The sequence below is a fragment of the Orycteropus afer genome, unplaced genomic scaffold (assembly GCF_000298275.1).
Source record: "Orycteropus afer afer isolate SDZICR_OR568_19922 unplaced genomic scaffold, OryAfe1.0 scaffold00009, whole genome shotgun sequence".
Lineage (NCBI taxonomy): Eukaryota > Metazoa > Chordata > Mammalia > Tubulidentata > Orycteropodidae > Orycteropus > Orycteropus afer.
The window spans coordinates 19,182,399-19,196,047 of record NW_006921596.1 but is presented as its reverse complement, the minus strand read 5'-3'; the positions used below and the strand labels follow the sequence as shown (position 1 = coordinate 19,196,047).

Below are 13,649 nucleotides of genomic sequence, written 5' to 3'. Positions count from 1 at the left end.
GTTAGAGATGGGAAGGGGGTGAGGTGTGAAACAGTTGTGGGTGGAAAGTAGGAGAGTGAGCCCATGCAGGGAACACTAGCCGGGCAGTGCTGGGGAGCAGCACTGGCCTGTAGTCAGCGCTTCACAGATGTAGGGGGAGTTCCACTGTCAGTGCACGTGACTGCTCAGAAAAGGGATGGAGGTGGAGCTGGGCCACCAGGCTGGTGGGAAGGGGCAGGGACTCAAATGAATGGGGAATGTGGAGGTCAGCCTGAGGCCACCGGGCAGGACTGGTCAAAATGGAGAGAGATGGGTGAAGGATGGGGACAGCAAGGGATGTCTGTCCCATTTGTGTTAAATGGGGAAGTGGCCCATGAATGGCAGAGCCCAGCTGTGGGCATGGGGGGTGCTGAGATGACACAGCAGACAGGGGAGGATGCTGTGGATGAGAGGTCCAGGGAGGAGCGGGCTCTGGCAGGGAAGGGAGCAGACACTCCCTCCACCATCTAATAGAGGCGGGTTTATTTCTGCCGTATCACCAGTGCTTGGTGACAAATCCTCCCAGTGCTGAGAGATGGACTCAGATATCTGGATCAGCTCAGGGGCTTTAACCTCGCCGGGCGTTCGTTTCCTCTTCAGTAAATGGTGATAATAATTTCCCTCCATTCTGTTGAGAGGAATCAATGAGATAATTCACATAAAGCCCTGGGCACCGTGCCTGGCCTGTAGTCAGCCCTTCACAGATGTCATTGTCACCATCAACATGTGCTGGAGCTAAAACAGTAGCCAAGACCCAGCCCCTGTCCTCAGCAGACTCACAGCCTGTGGGGTGGGGATGGGGAGGAAACATGCACCCAGCTAAATAGTACAGCAAGGTGAGTGCCTTGATGACGACACAGGCAGAGGATGGCAGGCCTGGCCTGAGCTGGTCCCAGAGAGGTTCTTGGAGGAGGCGAGAGATGAGATTTAAAGAGTTGTCACCCAGGGCAGGGTGGGGACTCCTGGCAGCAGCTTGATGGAAGCAGAAAACAGCAGCCTGCATTAGAGGGTGGAAGTAGGGGTGCAGTCAGTTCAGTGAGGGAGATGGCACCCGGAAGGTCATGGACAGCCAACCAAGGTTTCAGATCAGCTCCTGGTGCTGCAGCAGGGCAAAGGTACTGGAGGAGGAAACTGCAGGCCAGCACAGTCCGGCCTCACTGGGGTTCTGGACACAACCACTCCCTCTCCTGGAGCCTTTGACCACACCGTGCCCTCTGTCTGTTCTGACCTTTGCATGGCAGATACTATGGACTGACTGGCTAGTAACGGTTGTGTTCTCCTGCAGGTCCGAGAAGACGTCCCCCAACTCAGTGGCCCGAAGAGCAGTGGGTCGCGGTTTCCATCATGCACAGTGGTATGCCATCCCCCACAGGCCTCCGGTGCCTCCCCTGAGACCTGCCACAAGTTCGAGCCCAGGGCCTAAGACCCTCCCGCCCAGCTGCACCATGAGCCACGGGCCAAGCCCCCGCCTAGCCGAGTCCCCGCAGCTGTCCAAGGGCAGCCTCCTGACCATTCTGGGCAGCCCATCGCCCGAGCGCATGGGGCCATCCGACTCGCTACCACCGACACCGTCCAGCGGCACGCCTTCACCCGGCCCGCCGCCGGCGCTGCTCTTGCCGCCGGCGCCCGCGCTGTTGGCGGACGGGGACTGGGAAAGCCGCGAGGAGCTGCGGCTGCGGGAGCTGGAGGAGGCGCGGGCGCGGGCAGCGCAAATGGAGAAGACCATGCGCTGGTGGTCGGACTGCACGGCCAACTGGCGCGAGAAGTGGAGCAAGGTGCGCGCCGAGCGCAACCGCGCGCGCGAGGAGGTGCGCCAGCTCCGCCAGCGCCTCGATGCGCTCACCAAGGAGCTGGCGGGCGCGCGGCGCGAGCGCCAGGAGGCTCAGGGAGAGTGTGAGGCTCGTGGCCGTGAGCTGGCGCGGCTCCGGGGCGCCCGGGGGGCCGCCGACCGGACGCCCGACGGTCCCGAGCCGCAGCTGGAGCACGAGCACGAACCCGAACCAGTGCGCGACGTCGGATCTGAGAGGCCCCAGGGCAGCCAGGTGTGGGGCACGAGGGCGGGGCTGACGGGTTGGGGGGGGAGGGCGGTGCTGGCCAGAAAGGGGTGGAGCGCCAATGCAGGCCGTGGGCACTGGACACAGCCTTTACTCTTGGAGCTGGAAGCTGGCAGCACCCCTCGACCTGGACAGAAGTGGGGCTGCAGGATTCCAAAAGCAGCTAGTAAGGACCTGGTCACCTGGGAGGTTTCACTCTTCTGTGTCTGGCTTTGCCCCCAGGGATACACGTCACTTCCCAGCCTAGACCCACGATCGTGGCAGAGGAACCCAGGTTTAGGCAGCCCCTCCAATTCCCACCTGTAGAAGTCAACAGAACCAGAGTCTAGTCGCAGGAGAGGAAGCAGGACTTGCTGGGACCCATGGAGTTGATGGCAGAGCTGAATCCATTCAGCCCTTCAACTTAGTTTGGTTATCAAGGCTCTAGGAGCCAGACTAGGTGTCTGACCCAGGCTTTGGGGAAGAGGCTTCACAGAGGCCTTCCAGGAAGAGGCCACATTTAACCTGAGGCTAGGCAGGAAGGTTGGGTAATCTACTTCCCTAGTGATACCCCTCGGAAACCCAAGGAGAGGTCGCTATGAGTTGGGTCCAACTCGACAGCACATAACAACGAGGCGGATGAGCACGATTAGCCATGGAAATGCAGGCAGCCAACCCAGGTGATGGAGACTGTCTGTGCAAAGGCCCAGAGGCCCAGAGTACCTGGGGAGTTTGGGAAATGGCACTAATGACAGCTGCTCACGTTTGCCCATTCACAGTGCTCCAAGTCCTGCTGAGGGGAGGGGGGCGAGAGTGGACATTATTTTGGTTGATCCTCAGTTCTCTGGGGCATCATCTCACAACAATCCTGTGGGGATTTATGAATGAAGACACACACGTACAGATGCTAAGTACCCAGATTACCTGGCTGGTGATGAGGAGCTGGGGTTTGAACCCAGGTGGTCTGGCTCCAGAGTCCAGGTAATCAGCATGGCTGATGATTGGTGGGTGCGGAGGGCAGCCTCCCCTAAGCCAGCAGGTCTGTCCACCTAAAGCTTCCTAGGGGTAGAGTTCAAGTTCAGATTCCACCCAGCCCTGTCCCAAAGGCCACAGCTCCCTCAGCTAGGACTCTCGGCTGCCTCCTCCCCCTCCTGCCCAGTCCCTTCCACTCCTGTAAACCAGAGTAGGCACTGCTGCCCCTGGAGGCTGGAGTCCTTTCCTCACCTGGCCTGCTCTGTGTTTGGAGGTGGCGTTCAGTGCTCTTGTTTAGAGCAGACGGTGAAGAGACTGGAACAGAGGCCAGGGCCCACCCAGGTTTAGGGCAGAGGGAAGGGAGAGCCTAAGAGGGGCTCAGCATCAGGTTTCTACTCCCTCATTATTTCCTTTTTTTTTTTCTCCACTACTTCCCTTTGGGGAACTCGTTCTTCCTCCCTGTGTATATTTTGTCATGCTACCAATGAATGCATTAGTGTTCACACCTGAAAAATGGGATCATAGAATTGGAATTCCCTTTGAAGGAATCTAGTCCTTATCCACTCTAGGAATCCTTGCTGTAACATTCATTTCCACCAAGTAGTGTTCTATTATATGTTTTGCATACTTCCAGTGGCAGGGAGCTCACTACCTCTCATGGGGGAGCTTTAAGGACATGGGGAACCTTCATGTTGACTCCTGAGCCCAGCTCTGGAGCCCAGAGGAGGGCATGTCAGTCCTTCTCCACAATAGTGAGGCAGAAGGACAGAGTCGTCTCCTTTTTGTAGAAGGGGGTCTGAGTGGCATTCACCTACTGGTGGCTGCCCTTGCTTGTATCTTGTATATTGGCTGAATAATATTTCCCATCTTGCCCATCACATACTCCTTGGGGGACCCAACCACCTGCCTTTCCTCCCTGTTCAGGTCTTGTTATGCTCAGTCCAGAGGGCCTGTGTGACTTGCCCAAGGTCACCCCGCAAGCTGCCCCAGGGCCTGGGAGAGGCCATGAGGAAGGCTGACAGGATGAGGGCTCAGTGGCCTCTGGTGCAGCCTCCGCCTTGGTTCCTGCAGGAGCTGGAGCTGGTGGAGAGCCTGCTGAAGAACAGAGCAGAGGAGCCCGAGGGCTGCTGGGAGGCACGCAGCATACGGAGCGGGGGCCCACGGGGCAGCTCAGGCCGCCAGGAGCGTAACCGGCTACCCTGGGAGGACACAGCCACCACAGAGGAGGACACTTCCAAGTTGACTGCCCTGCGTCTGCGGCTCGATGAGTCCCAGAAGGTGCTGCTCAAGGAGCGAGAGTGAGTCTCGGGGACGTTGACGGGGACTGGGGGGCTGGGCCAAGCCACACCGGGATGCCCTCAGAATCACAGCATGAAAGTCAGAGCACAAGAGTCACTCGGTGAAGGGTGGCGTTTAGGCTCCAGTCTTAGGACTTTGGAGCAGTCGTGCTCCACCCAGAGGACCCAACGCAAGTCTGTATTCTTTCAAATAATGTGTGTTAGGTGTCTGCTCTGGGCCAGGCACCATGCTCTCTCCCTGCCTCATGGAACTTACATTCTAATTGAAGTGAACTAATGGGGGAGAGTGAACAAAGGTGGATGCAGGCAGAGGGGATAGAGTGTCTTAGTCTCTTATGTTCTGCTGTAACAAATACCACAGATAGGTGGCTTTAATGAACAGAAATTGACCTTCCAGTTTAGGAGGCAGAAGTCTGAGTTCAGGGTGCCGGCCCTAGGGGAAGGCTTTCTTGGTTCACTGTGGTGGGGACATCCTCGCTTCTTTGGTGTTCTTCTTGGAGGTTGCCAGGTGACATCTGAGTCTTTCCCATTCAGGCTGGCTGGCTTCAGTGCCTAGGGTGCTGCTTTTATATCTCAAAAGGGATTGGTTTAAGACATACCCACACTGACATGATGTCATTGACATAGCAAAGAAAGTCCTCTTCCCGATGGGGTTAGGTGCCATCCAGTTGGCTCCAACTCCCAGCAATCCTATAAACAGAACGGAATAACTACCTGGTCCTGCACCATCCTCGCGATCCTTGCTATGCCTGAGCCCATCGTTGCAGCCACTGTGTCAGTCCACCTCGTTGAGGGTCTTCCCCTTTTTTGCTGACCCTCCATTTTACCAAGCATGATTCCCTTCTCCAGGGAATGGTCCCATCTGACAACATGACCAAGGTGGGTGAGATGAGGTCTAGCTGTTCTTGCTTCTAGGGAACATTCTAGCTGTACTTCTTCTAAGAGAGATTTGTTCCTTTTTCTGGCAGTCCATGGTATTTTCAGTATTCTTCACCAACGTAATTCAAATGCATCAATTCTTCTGTCTTCCTTATTCATGTCCAGTTCTCACATGAATGTGGGGTGATTGAAAATACCATGGCTTGGATTAGGCACACCTTAGTCTTCAAATTGACATCGTTGCTCCTTAACACTTTAAAGAGGTCTTTTGCAGCAGATTTGCCCAGAAGCAGTGCTGCTGCTTCCACTGGTGTTGATTGTGGATCTGGGTAAAATGAAATCCTTGACAAACTTTAGTCTTTCTCCATTTGTTGGGATGTCGCTTATTGGTCCAGTTGTGAGGATTTTCTTTTTCTTTATGTTGAGGTGTAATCCATACTGAAGGCTGTGGTCTTTGATCTTCATCAGTAAGTGCTTCAAGTCCTCTTCACTTTCAGCAAGCAGTTGTGTTGTATATATATCACAGGTGGTTAATGAGTCTTCCTCCAATCCTGATGCCACGTTCTTCTTTATATAGTCCAACTTCTCGGATTATCTGCTCAGCATACAGATTGAATAAGTATGGTGAAAGTATACAACCCTGATGCGCTCCCTTCCTGATTTTAAACCATGCAGTGTCCCCTTTTTCTGTTTGAACAACAGCCTCTTGGTCTATGTACAGGTTCCTCATGAGCACAATTAAGTGTTCTGGAATTCCCATTCTTCACTATGTTACCCACAATTTGTTATGATCCATGCACTCTAATGCCTTTGCACAAAACACAGGTAAACATCTTTCTGGTATTCTTTCCTTTTAGCCAAGATCCATCTGACATCAGCAGTGATGTCCCTCGTTCCATGTTCTATTCTGAATCCAGCTTGAATTTCTGGATCCATATCCATGGGTGTAGGGGTTAGGATTTACTGCACATGTTTTGAGGGGACACAGTCCAGCGCATAACTGAGAGTGTTGGGCAGTTGCTGCTCGGAATTCGGCTTAGGAAGTGTTGGGTTTGAGATGCTGGGGAGGCAGTTGGATACATGAGTGAGTGTGTGAGACACGTCTGGGCTAGAGGTGAAAACGCAAGAGTTGTCAGCAGAGAGACGGTATTGGAAACCATGGGCCTGGGCGAGACCAGGGGAGTGTGTGTGGATAGGGAAGAGGTCAGAGGACAAGCTATGGAGTTCCCTGAAGTCCAGAGGTTGGTAAGAGGAGGAAGAAGCAACAAAGGAGACTGAGGAGTCACTGGTGAGGGGAAGGGAAACCAGGAAAGGGGTATTCTAGAGGGCCTGTTCGTGAGGAAGAAGTGGTCAGCTGGGTCACATCACATGAGGACTGAGCACTGACAGTTGGGTTTAGAACGTGGAGGTCACGTGAGCATAAGCCTGGTTAGGATGAAGGTTTTCTAACACCCTCTTTCTATCCAGAAATCAAATATATAGACACTGTAACTTACACCCACATTTTTAAAAAATATATAAGCATCATGCCTCAAATGGAATATAAAATGGAAACAAAAGCAATTTATAATAAAATATGTATGTGGAAACACTTGGGCACAGTGCCACTAGAGACAGGTGGAGCGGGCAGACTCCTGTGCCCTTATGTGGAGTGGCAGTGTGTCACTTTCCAGGGCTGCTTAGGATGCACACGCAGGGGGCCCCAAACAACCGAAATTTATCGTGTCATGGTTCTGGAGGCTGCAGGCCCAAAATTGGTGTCAGCAGGGTCTCTTGTCTCTCTGTCTCTCTCTCTCTGTGTCTGTCTCTGTCTGTCTCTTTCTCTCAAGGCTCTGGGGGAAGATCCTTCCCTGCCACCTCTAGGCTTCATGGCGCCTGCCAGTCCTTGGAGTTCCTTGACTTGTAGATGCAGTGCTCTGGTTTCTGCCTCTGTCTCTCCATGGCCATCCTCCCTCTTGTCTCTGCTCACCCTGTTCAAGGACCCCAGTCATATTGAACATGGGCCCACCCTGCTCCAACATGACCTCATGTTACCTCAGCCAACAACATCCTCAAAAACCCCACCTCCAAACAAGATCACATCCACAGGCACCGAGGGTTAGGACCCAGCACATTTTTTGAGGGACGATTCCAACCCTTAATACATAGCAATGATGATAATTACAGCAGAAACTCCCAGAGCATGTGCTTGGAGTCAAGTGCTGTGCCAAGGGCTTTGCATGTTTCCACTCATTTAAGGCATTTCACAGGGCAGCTACAAAGGCAGCTGGGGCAGCGTGCAGGGTTGGCAGCCCAAATGCGTGAGTGCTGTCACTGTGGGTGATGAGATTTCCTGAGAGGTGGACAGCCTTTGGTAAAGTTCTGAACAAGCAAGATGCAGTCTTCCCTCCGTGTGTACGGTGCCTGGAGCACAGTGGGTGTTAAACTATAGATTGTGCTATTTCTGTGTCAACCAGAGGTTCTGGCCCAGGAATATCCAGTGGACAAGCAGGTGGTTCGCAGGATGCAGGAAATTTCTGGGTGAATGAGACGTCCTGGGCACTGCAGGGTGTCGGCACCCCCACCCCACAAAAAGACCCCCTAACCATTGTGATATCCAAAAATGTCCCCACGAATTTCTAACGTGCCTCCTTGAGGGTGGCGGTGCCCCCTCTGAGGACCCTGTGGAATGTTGAGCAGGGTTGCGGCTCCAGGAGCAGTGGGAGCTAGGGCCTCAAATGCCAAAGCAAGGACTCTGGACATGGGCTCAACGATGCGGGAGTGCCCAGCAGGCCGCCATCAGTGTGGACTCTGAGCACAGGGCCCTGGTGGGCTCACCCCCGCTTCTGTCCCTTTTCCTCGCTTTCCCCCAGGGATAAACTGGCTCTGAGCAGGAACATTGAGAAGCTGGAGGGAGAGCTCAGCCAGTGGAAGATCAAGTATGAGGAGCTGAGCAAGACCAAGCAGGAGATGCTCAAGCAAGTGAGTCTTGGAGGCCAGGAGAGGCTTCTTGAAGGTGGCAGCAGTGCACTATTGGGTTTCAGCAGTGGAAATGGGAGAGGGAAGTCATTCATTCATTCATTCAACAACCATCGAGCACTGGCCATGTGCCAGGCCCTGTTCTGAGTGCTGGGGCAGGTGAGGTCCCTGCCGGCAGGCGTTTACCTTGTGGGGCCTGTGGGAAGCGGAGTAACCAGGCAGATATATTCATGAGCTATCAGAGAATCAAACAGAATGAAAGGGACCAGATGGTGGTCAGGGATGTCCTCTAAGAAGGTGGCATTTGAGGCAAGAACTAAAGGGATGTAAAGAAGCCATCCTGAGAGGATCTGGGGGCACAGCACGTGTAAAGGTCCTGGGGCAGTGGTAAGAAGTGAGGTTGCAAGGAGCCGAATCTCATGGGACCTTGTACAACAGGATGAGGGAGGGGAGAGTGGAAGTCGCATTCATTGAGAGCCTCCTGTGTGCCAGATTTTACTGAAGCCTCATGGCTGTCAAGGGAGCTAAGTTCTGACATTCCCATTTTAAGAATAAAGATGCCAAGGATCCAGCTGCCAGACAGGATTCCACCACCGGAGCTCTGAACAGGCAGGGAGTCTGGCCTGGACCTCTGCTGTTGCCTCTGTGCAGCCCTGATGGCCACCAGGGGGCGCAGTCACCCAGGGAAAGCCAGTCTAAATCCACTGTTTCCTTTCCCAAAGAAAGAAGGAAACCTCAGAACCTCAACTCCGGGCTGCAAGGAACCTAGATTTTCCAGCCCTGGTCTTACATTACAGTCTCCGAGGGAATATCCTGGGAATGCAGATCCCCAGGCCCCACCCTAGCCATTCTGAATCCCCATCCTTGGGGGTTGGGTTGAAGAATCTGTCTTTGCAATTTTTTCAAATTGTAAATTGGCATAATCATTTGCAGAAAGGTGAATAAAACATGAATGTGCCGTTTAGCAGATAATGATAAAGGTTCTCTTTTGTATCTGGCTTCTTTCCCTCCGGGCGTATATTTTAGACTCCCCCACGTGGTTTGTGGAGCCTTCCTTTGTTGGTTTTCCCTGCTGTACACCAGGGAATCTATTATTTTAAAAGCACCCTAGGCACTTCCACTGCTGCCCACCCTGCACCCTCGCCCAAACCATTGTTTGGATCCATTGTTCATTTAATCAGTTTATGTTGGGGGCTACTCTGTGCCAAGGGAGCCCTGGCAGCACAGTAGTTAAGTGCTTGGCTGCTAACGCAAAGGTCAGCAGTTCAGATGCACCCAGGGGCTGTACAGGAGAAAGACCTGGCTATCTGCTCCCATAAAGATTACAGCCCAGGAAACCTTGTGGGCAGTTCTGCTCTCACATGGAGTCACCGTTGGTCAGTGGCACCTCAACTCGGTGGCACCTAACCCCAACAATGCTCGGTGCCAAGGCCATATGGTGATTCAGAGGTGGACACACAGACAGATCCCTGTCCTCCTGGGCTCACTGTCTAGTGGGAAGTAGGATGGAGAAGACAAGGCACCTCCTCTAGGCGGGGTACACAAGAGAGACCTCCCTCAGGAGGGGACCTGAGGATGAGAAAAGCCAGTCCTGTAACACACCTCAGGAAGAGTAGTCCAGGCAGAGGGAGCTGCATGTGCAAAGGCTCTGTGGTGCATAGAAACTTGGTATGTTCACAGGTTAGAAAGGAGGCTGCTGTGCTTGGAACAGGAGGAACTAAGGGAAGAGAAGTGGGAGACAAGGTTGAGGAGAGGTGAGCAGGCAGCCAATCATGATTTTGTGAGACCATAGGGACAGGCTGGAGTCTTCCTGAGGGACCCAGGAGCTGTCCTAGGGGGGAGTGGGAGCATGGTGGGGTACCTCTTTTAAGCTCACTCTGGGCTGCTGTGGAGAACGGCTTGGCAGGAGGGCAAGATGGTAATCAGATGGGAGGTGAGAGGCCTCTCATCAACAGTGGAGGGACAGAAGTGGCCAGATTCAGGGTCTCTTCTGGGTACCTGATGGCCCATTTGGGCACCCCCTGGGTCCCTTGCTGAGCCCTGCCCTGCTGTAATGCCCACACCCAGAGCCGGTCTGGAGGCATCCGGGAGCCTTGCATAACCAGCCAGGCTGTGTCCTTGCAGCTCAGCGTCCTGAAGGAGACGCACCAGGATGAGCTGGGCCGCATATCCGAAGACCTGGAGGACGAGCTGGGAGCACGGTGTAGCATGGACAGGAAGATGGCCGAGCTGAGGGGTGAGGTGAGGGGGCTGTGGGACCTGGAAGGCCTGAAGGTCTAGGAGTCTTGCCTCCATCACCCAGTTATGGGGAAGAGGGCCCGAGCCAGGCCTGTGCTGGGGGGCGGGGAACCAGACACAGCCCGAGAACACCCCAGTCCACAGGGGGAGGCCTCCCACACACAGAGACCAGAAGCGCACTCACATCCTGCACACCCTGCAACAAACTCAGGTTAATTATAGCCACTGCAGCTGGACCTGCTTCCTGGAGCCAAAAATGGTTCCTGGAGCCTGCGGGGCATCCAGCTGAGGCCCTTCCGTGTTCCCCTCCCCCCGGGAGCCCTCACCCTGTGCTGCCCTGCTGCAGATGGAGCGGCTGCAGGCGGAGAACGCAGCCGAGTGGGGTCGCCGGGAGCGGCTCGAGACTGAAAAGCTGGGCCTGGAGCGGGAAAACAAGAAGCTGCGGGCACAGGTCGGAGACCTGGAGGAGGCGCTGGCCCGGCGGCGGAGGCAGACCACAAGCGCATTGGACTGTGACCTGAGGACCAGCCAGGCTGCGCTCTTCGAGAAGAACAAGGTGGGGCAGCGAGGGGAGTGGCCAGGGCTGGGGCAGCCCCGCCTCCCTGTCCAGCAGAGCCAGTGCACCTACTGTGTTGTCTCCTGAAGGAACAACTCTGAATCAACTGAGGGTGGACGGGGTGATCATCCTAGCAGCTGCTCTTTCTGAACATCACTGGGTGCTGGGCCTGCAGTTCCATTTATCACACATCTACTGTGTGCCAGGCGCAGTGGCAATGATACTAGCTGCATTTATTAAATGCCTACTGTGTTCCCAGGGCCAGTGGTAACTATGTGGTTGTTGTTAAATACCGTCAAGTCGGACCCGACTCATAGTGACCCTTCCTTGGGTTTCCGAGGCAGTATCACTACAAAAGTAGATTGCCCAGCCTTCTTTTCTGAGTGGCTGGTGGGTTTGAACTTCCAGCCTTCTGGTTAGCAGTCGTGGTAACTATATATCACACATCTATGTGCCAGGCCCAGTGGTAATGATAGTGGCTGCAATTATTGAGCACCTACTGTGTTCTAGGCCCGGTGGTAATCAGCTGCATTTATTATACCTACTCTACACCAGGGCCTGTGTTAAGCACTCTTTGTGCCTTACACCACTCATCTTTTCAACAACCTTCTCAGCCATTCAGCAGATGTTTATTGAGTGGCTTCTGTGCACAGGCCCTGTTCCAGATGCTGGAGACACAGATGAGGCCTGCACCCTCGTGGAGCTCATGGGCCCCAGGGGGATGCAGACATTGCCCTCTGGGTCACAGACACACTGATCCCAGGACCTCAGGAATGCCAAAGGGAAGAGGGAATGCCAGGGGCCCTGACCTTGGCTCAGGGTCCCGGAAAGGCTTTCATGAGACAGTGATGCTTGAGCCGAGGTCTCAGAAGAGCAGATGTTAACGTGCTCGTGAACTGATTGGAGCGGGGGATAGGGGAACAGGATGAACAGATGTCCCATGGGAGAGGAACATGGAGCTTTGGAGGAACAAGGAGGCCAGTGTGGCTGAAAGGGAGTGAGCAAGGGACACGTGGTAGGAGATGAGGCAGAAGCTGCAGGCCACCTTCAAAGAGTTCAAAGCAGAAGACATGTGAGAGGCTTGCAGTTCCTGTGCTCATTGGCTGCTGTGTGGAAGGTGGATGGGAAGACAGCCAATGGGGAGGCTGTCACTGCTCCAGGGCAGTGAGAGAGGATGGAGGCCTGGACCAGGCTGAGGTTGGTGGAGATGAAACGAAGAAGATGGATTCGAGAAGAGACTCTTTAGGTGGTGGTTATGCCCATTTTACAGACATGAAAACTGAGGCGAGCACCTCCTTTGCTGGCTCCTCATCTCCTTCCCAGCCACTCTGGCCTCAGACCTCTTCCCCTTTCTCTGCTCCTGCAACTCCCTTCTCCCCAGCTCAGCTCATCCCCAGACCATAGGGCTTGAAATACTGCATAGACACCGACTGGGATTCATCCCTCCCCCTGCAATCCTGACTCTGAGCTCTCGGGCGGGCCCTGTAGGCATCTCAGATGCATCTAAATGGAACCAATGACTGCACCCTCCCCGTCCTCTGTCCTCACTGCCCCCCACCTTTTCATTTCACCCTCCCGCTGCTCAGCTGCACCCAGAGGTGTCCCTGCGTCCTTTCTCCCTCGCTCCCTCCCACCTGTAGGCCATCTCCAGAGCCCCCTCTTGGCTCAACTTCCAGAATGTGTGGAATCCAGCCACTTGTCACCATCACTGTGGCCACTACCCTCATGTACACCGCCTCCTGCTGGCCCACTCAGCAGTTCCCCACTGGGCTCCCTGCCTCCTCACTTGTCACTTGTCACCATCTCTTCCAGGCACCCCAGCCAGGCCTTTTCTCAACACCTCACTTCCCCCTGCTCACTGCCCACCAACCACAAACCCGCCAAGTTCATTTCTACCTCAGGGTCTTCGCACGTGCTGTGCTCCCTGTCGGGGAATGCACTTACCATCTCTTCAGGCTCACTCTCACTTTATTCCTTTCAAGATCACCTCAGGTGACTGCTCTAACCTCCTGTCCATACTAACAACCATACCCTCCCCTGTCCCTTTATGGCCCTGCTGTAGTTTTTTCAAAGCGGTTGTTACTTGCTGAAATTGTGCTGTTTGTCTGCGTGTGTGTTTCTTCTCTCTTTGAGTAGATCATGAGCTCCATGAGGGCAGGGCTTCTGTCTAGGTCATCTTGTATCTCCAGGCCCATTGTGGGTGGTCCAAGAGGGTTTGTTGAATGAATGAGGGAGACCAGACTTGAACTCAGGCCTCTCTGACTCCAGAGCTGAGCTCTTCACCACCCAGGGACTTTGGAGGCAGGCATGAGTTATTCCATCTGTGGGTTCAGGTGGCCTGAAAGAGAACAAACATTTCAGTAGGACTTGGAAGGGCAGGTGTTAACAGGTAGAGTTGAGTGAAAAGACATCATTGGCAAAAGAAACTATGTGAGTTGTGGGTAAAGGGCCGGAGGGGCAGAGACACAAGGAGGGCTGGCAGAGGTCCCTGAGCAAAACCTTGCCAGGCCAATTAAATGGGCCTGGGCCTACTCTTTGGTGAATGGAAAAGGCTACCATGAGCCTGTCTCCCTCTCCCTCAGCCTAGAGCCCCCTTTGTCAGTGCTGAACAAGCATGTGTGAAGACTTGAACAGATTGAGTTGGGTCACCATGATGAGCCTGAGGTAGGCTAGGCAGTCTTCCTGGAGGAGGTGTTG

General features: G+C 54.3%; 1 protein-coding gene across 1 annotated transcript in view; it reads left to right on the top strand.

The window, feature by feature from the left end:
* The first annotated feature begins 1,463 nt into the window (after positions 1-1,463).
* The window catches only part of CCDC102A (coiled-coil domain containing 102A), a 16,852-nt gene continuing 4,666 nt past the window's right edge, over positions 1,464-13,649 (top strand). The window contains exons 1-5 of the mRNA XM_007947486.2: positions 1,464-2,060; positions 4,095-4,321; positions 8,053-8,161; positions 10,283-10,399; positions 10,743-10,952. Coding sequence (XP_007945677.1) covers positions 1,464-2,060; positions 4,095-4,321; positions 8,053-8,161; positions 10,283-10,399; positions 10,743-10,952 — 1,260 coding nt within the window. The remainder of the gene's footprint in view (positions 2,061-4,094; positions 4,322-8,052; positions 8,162-10,282; positions 10,400-10,742; positions 10,953-13,649) is intronic.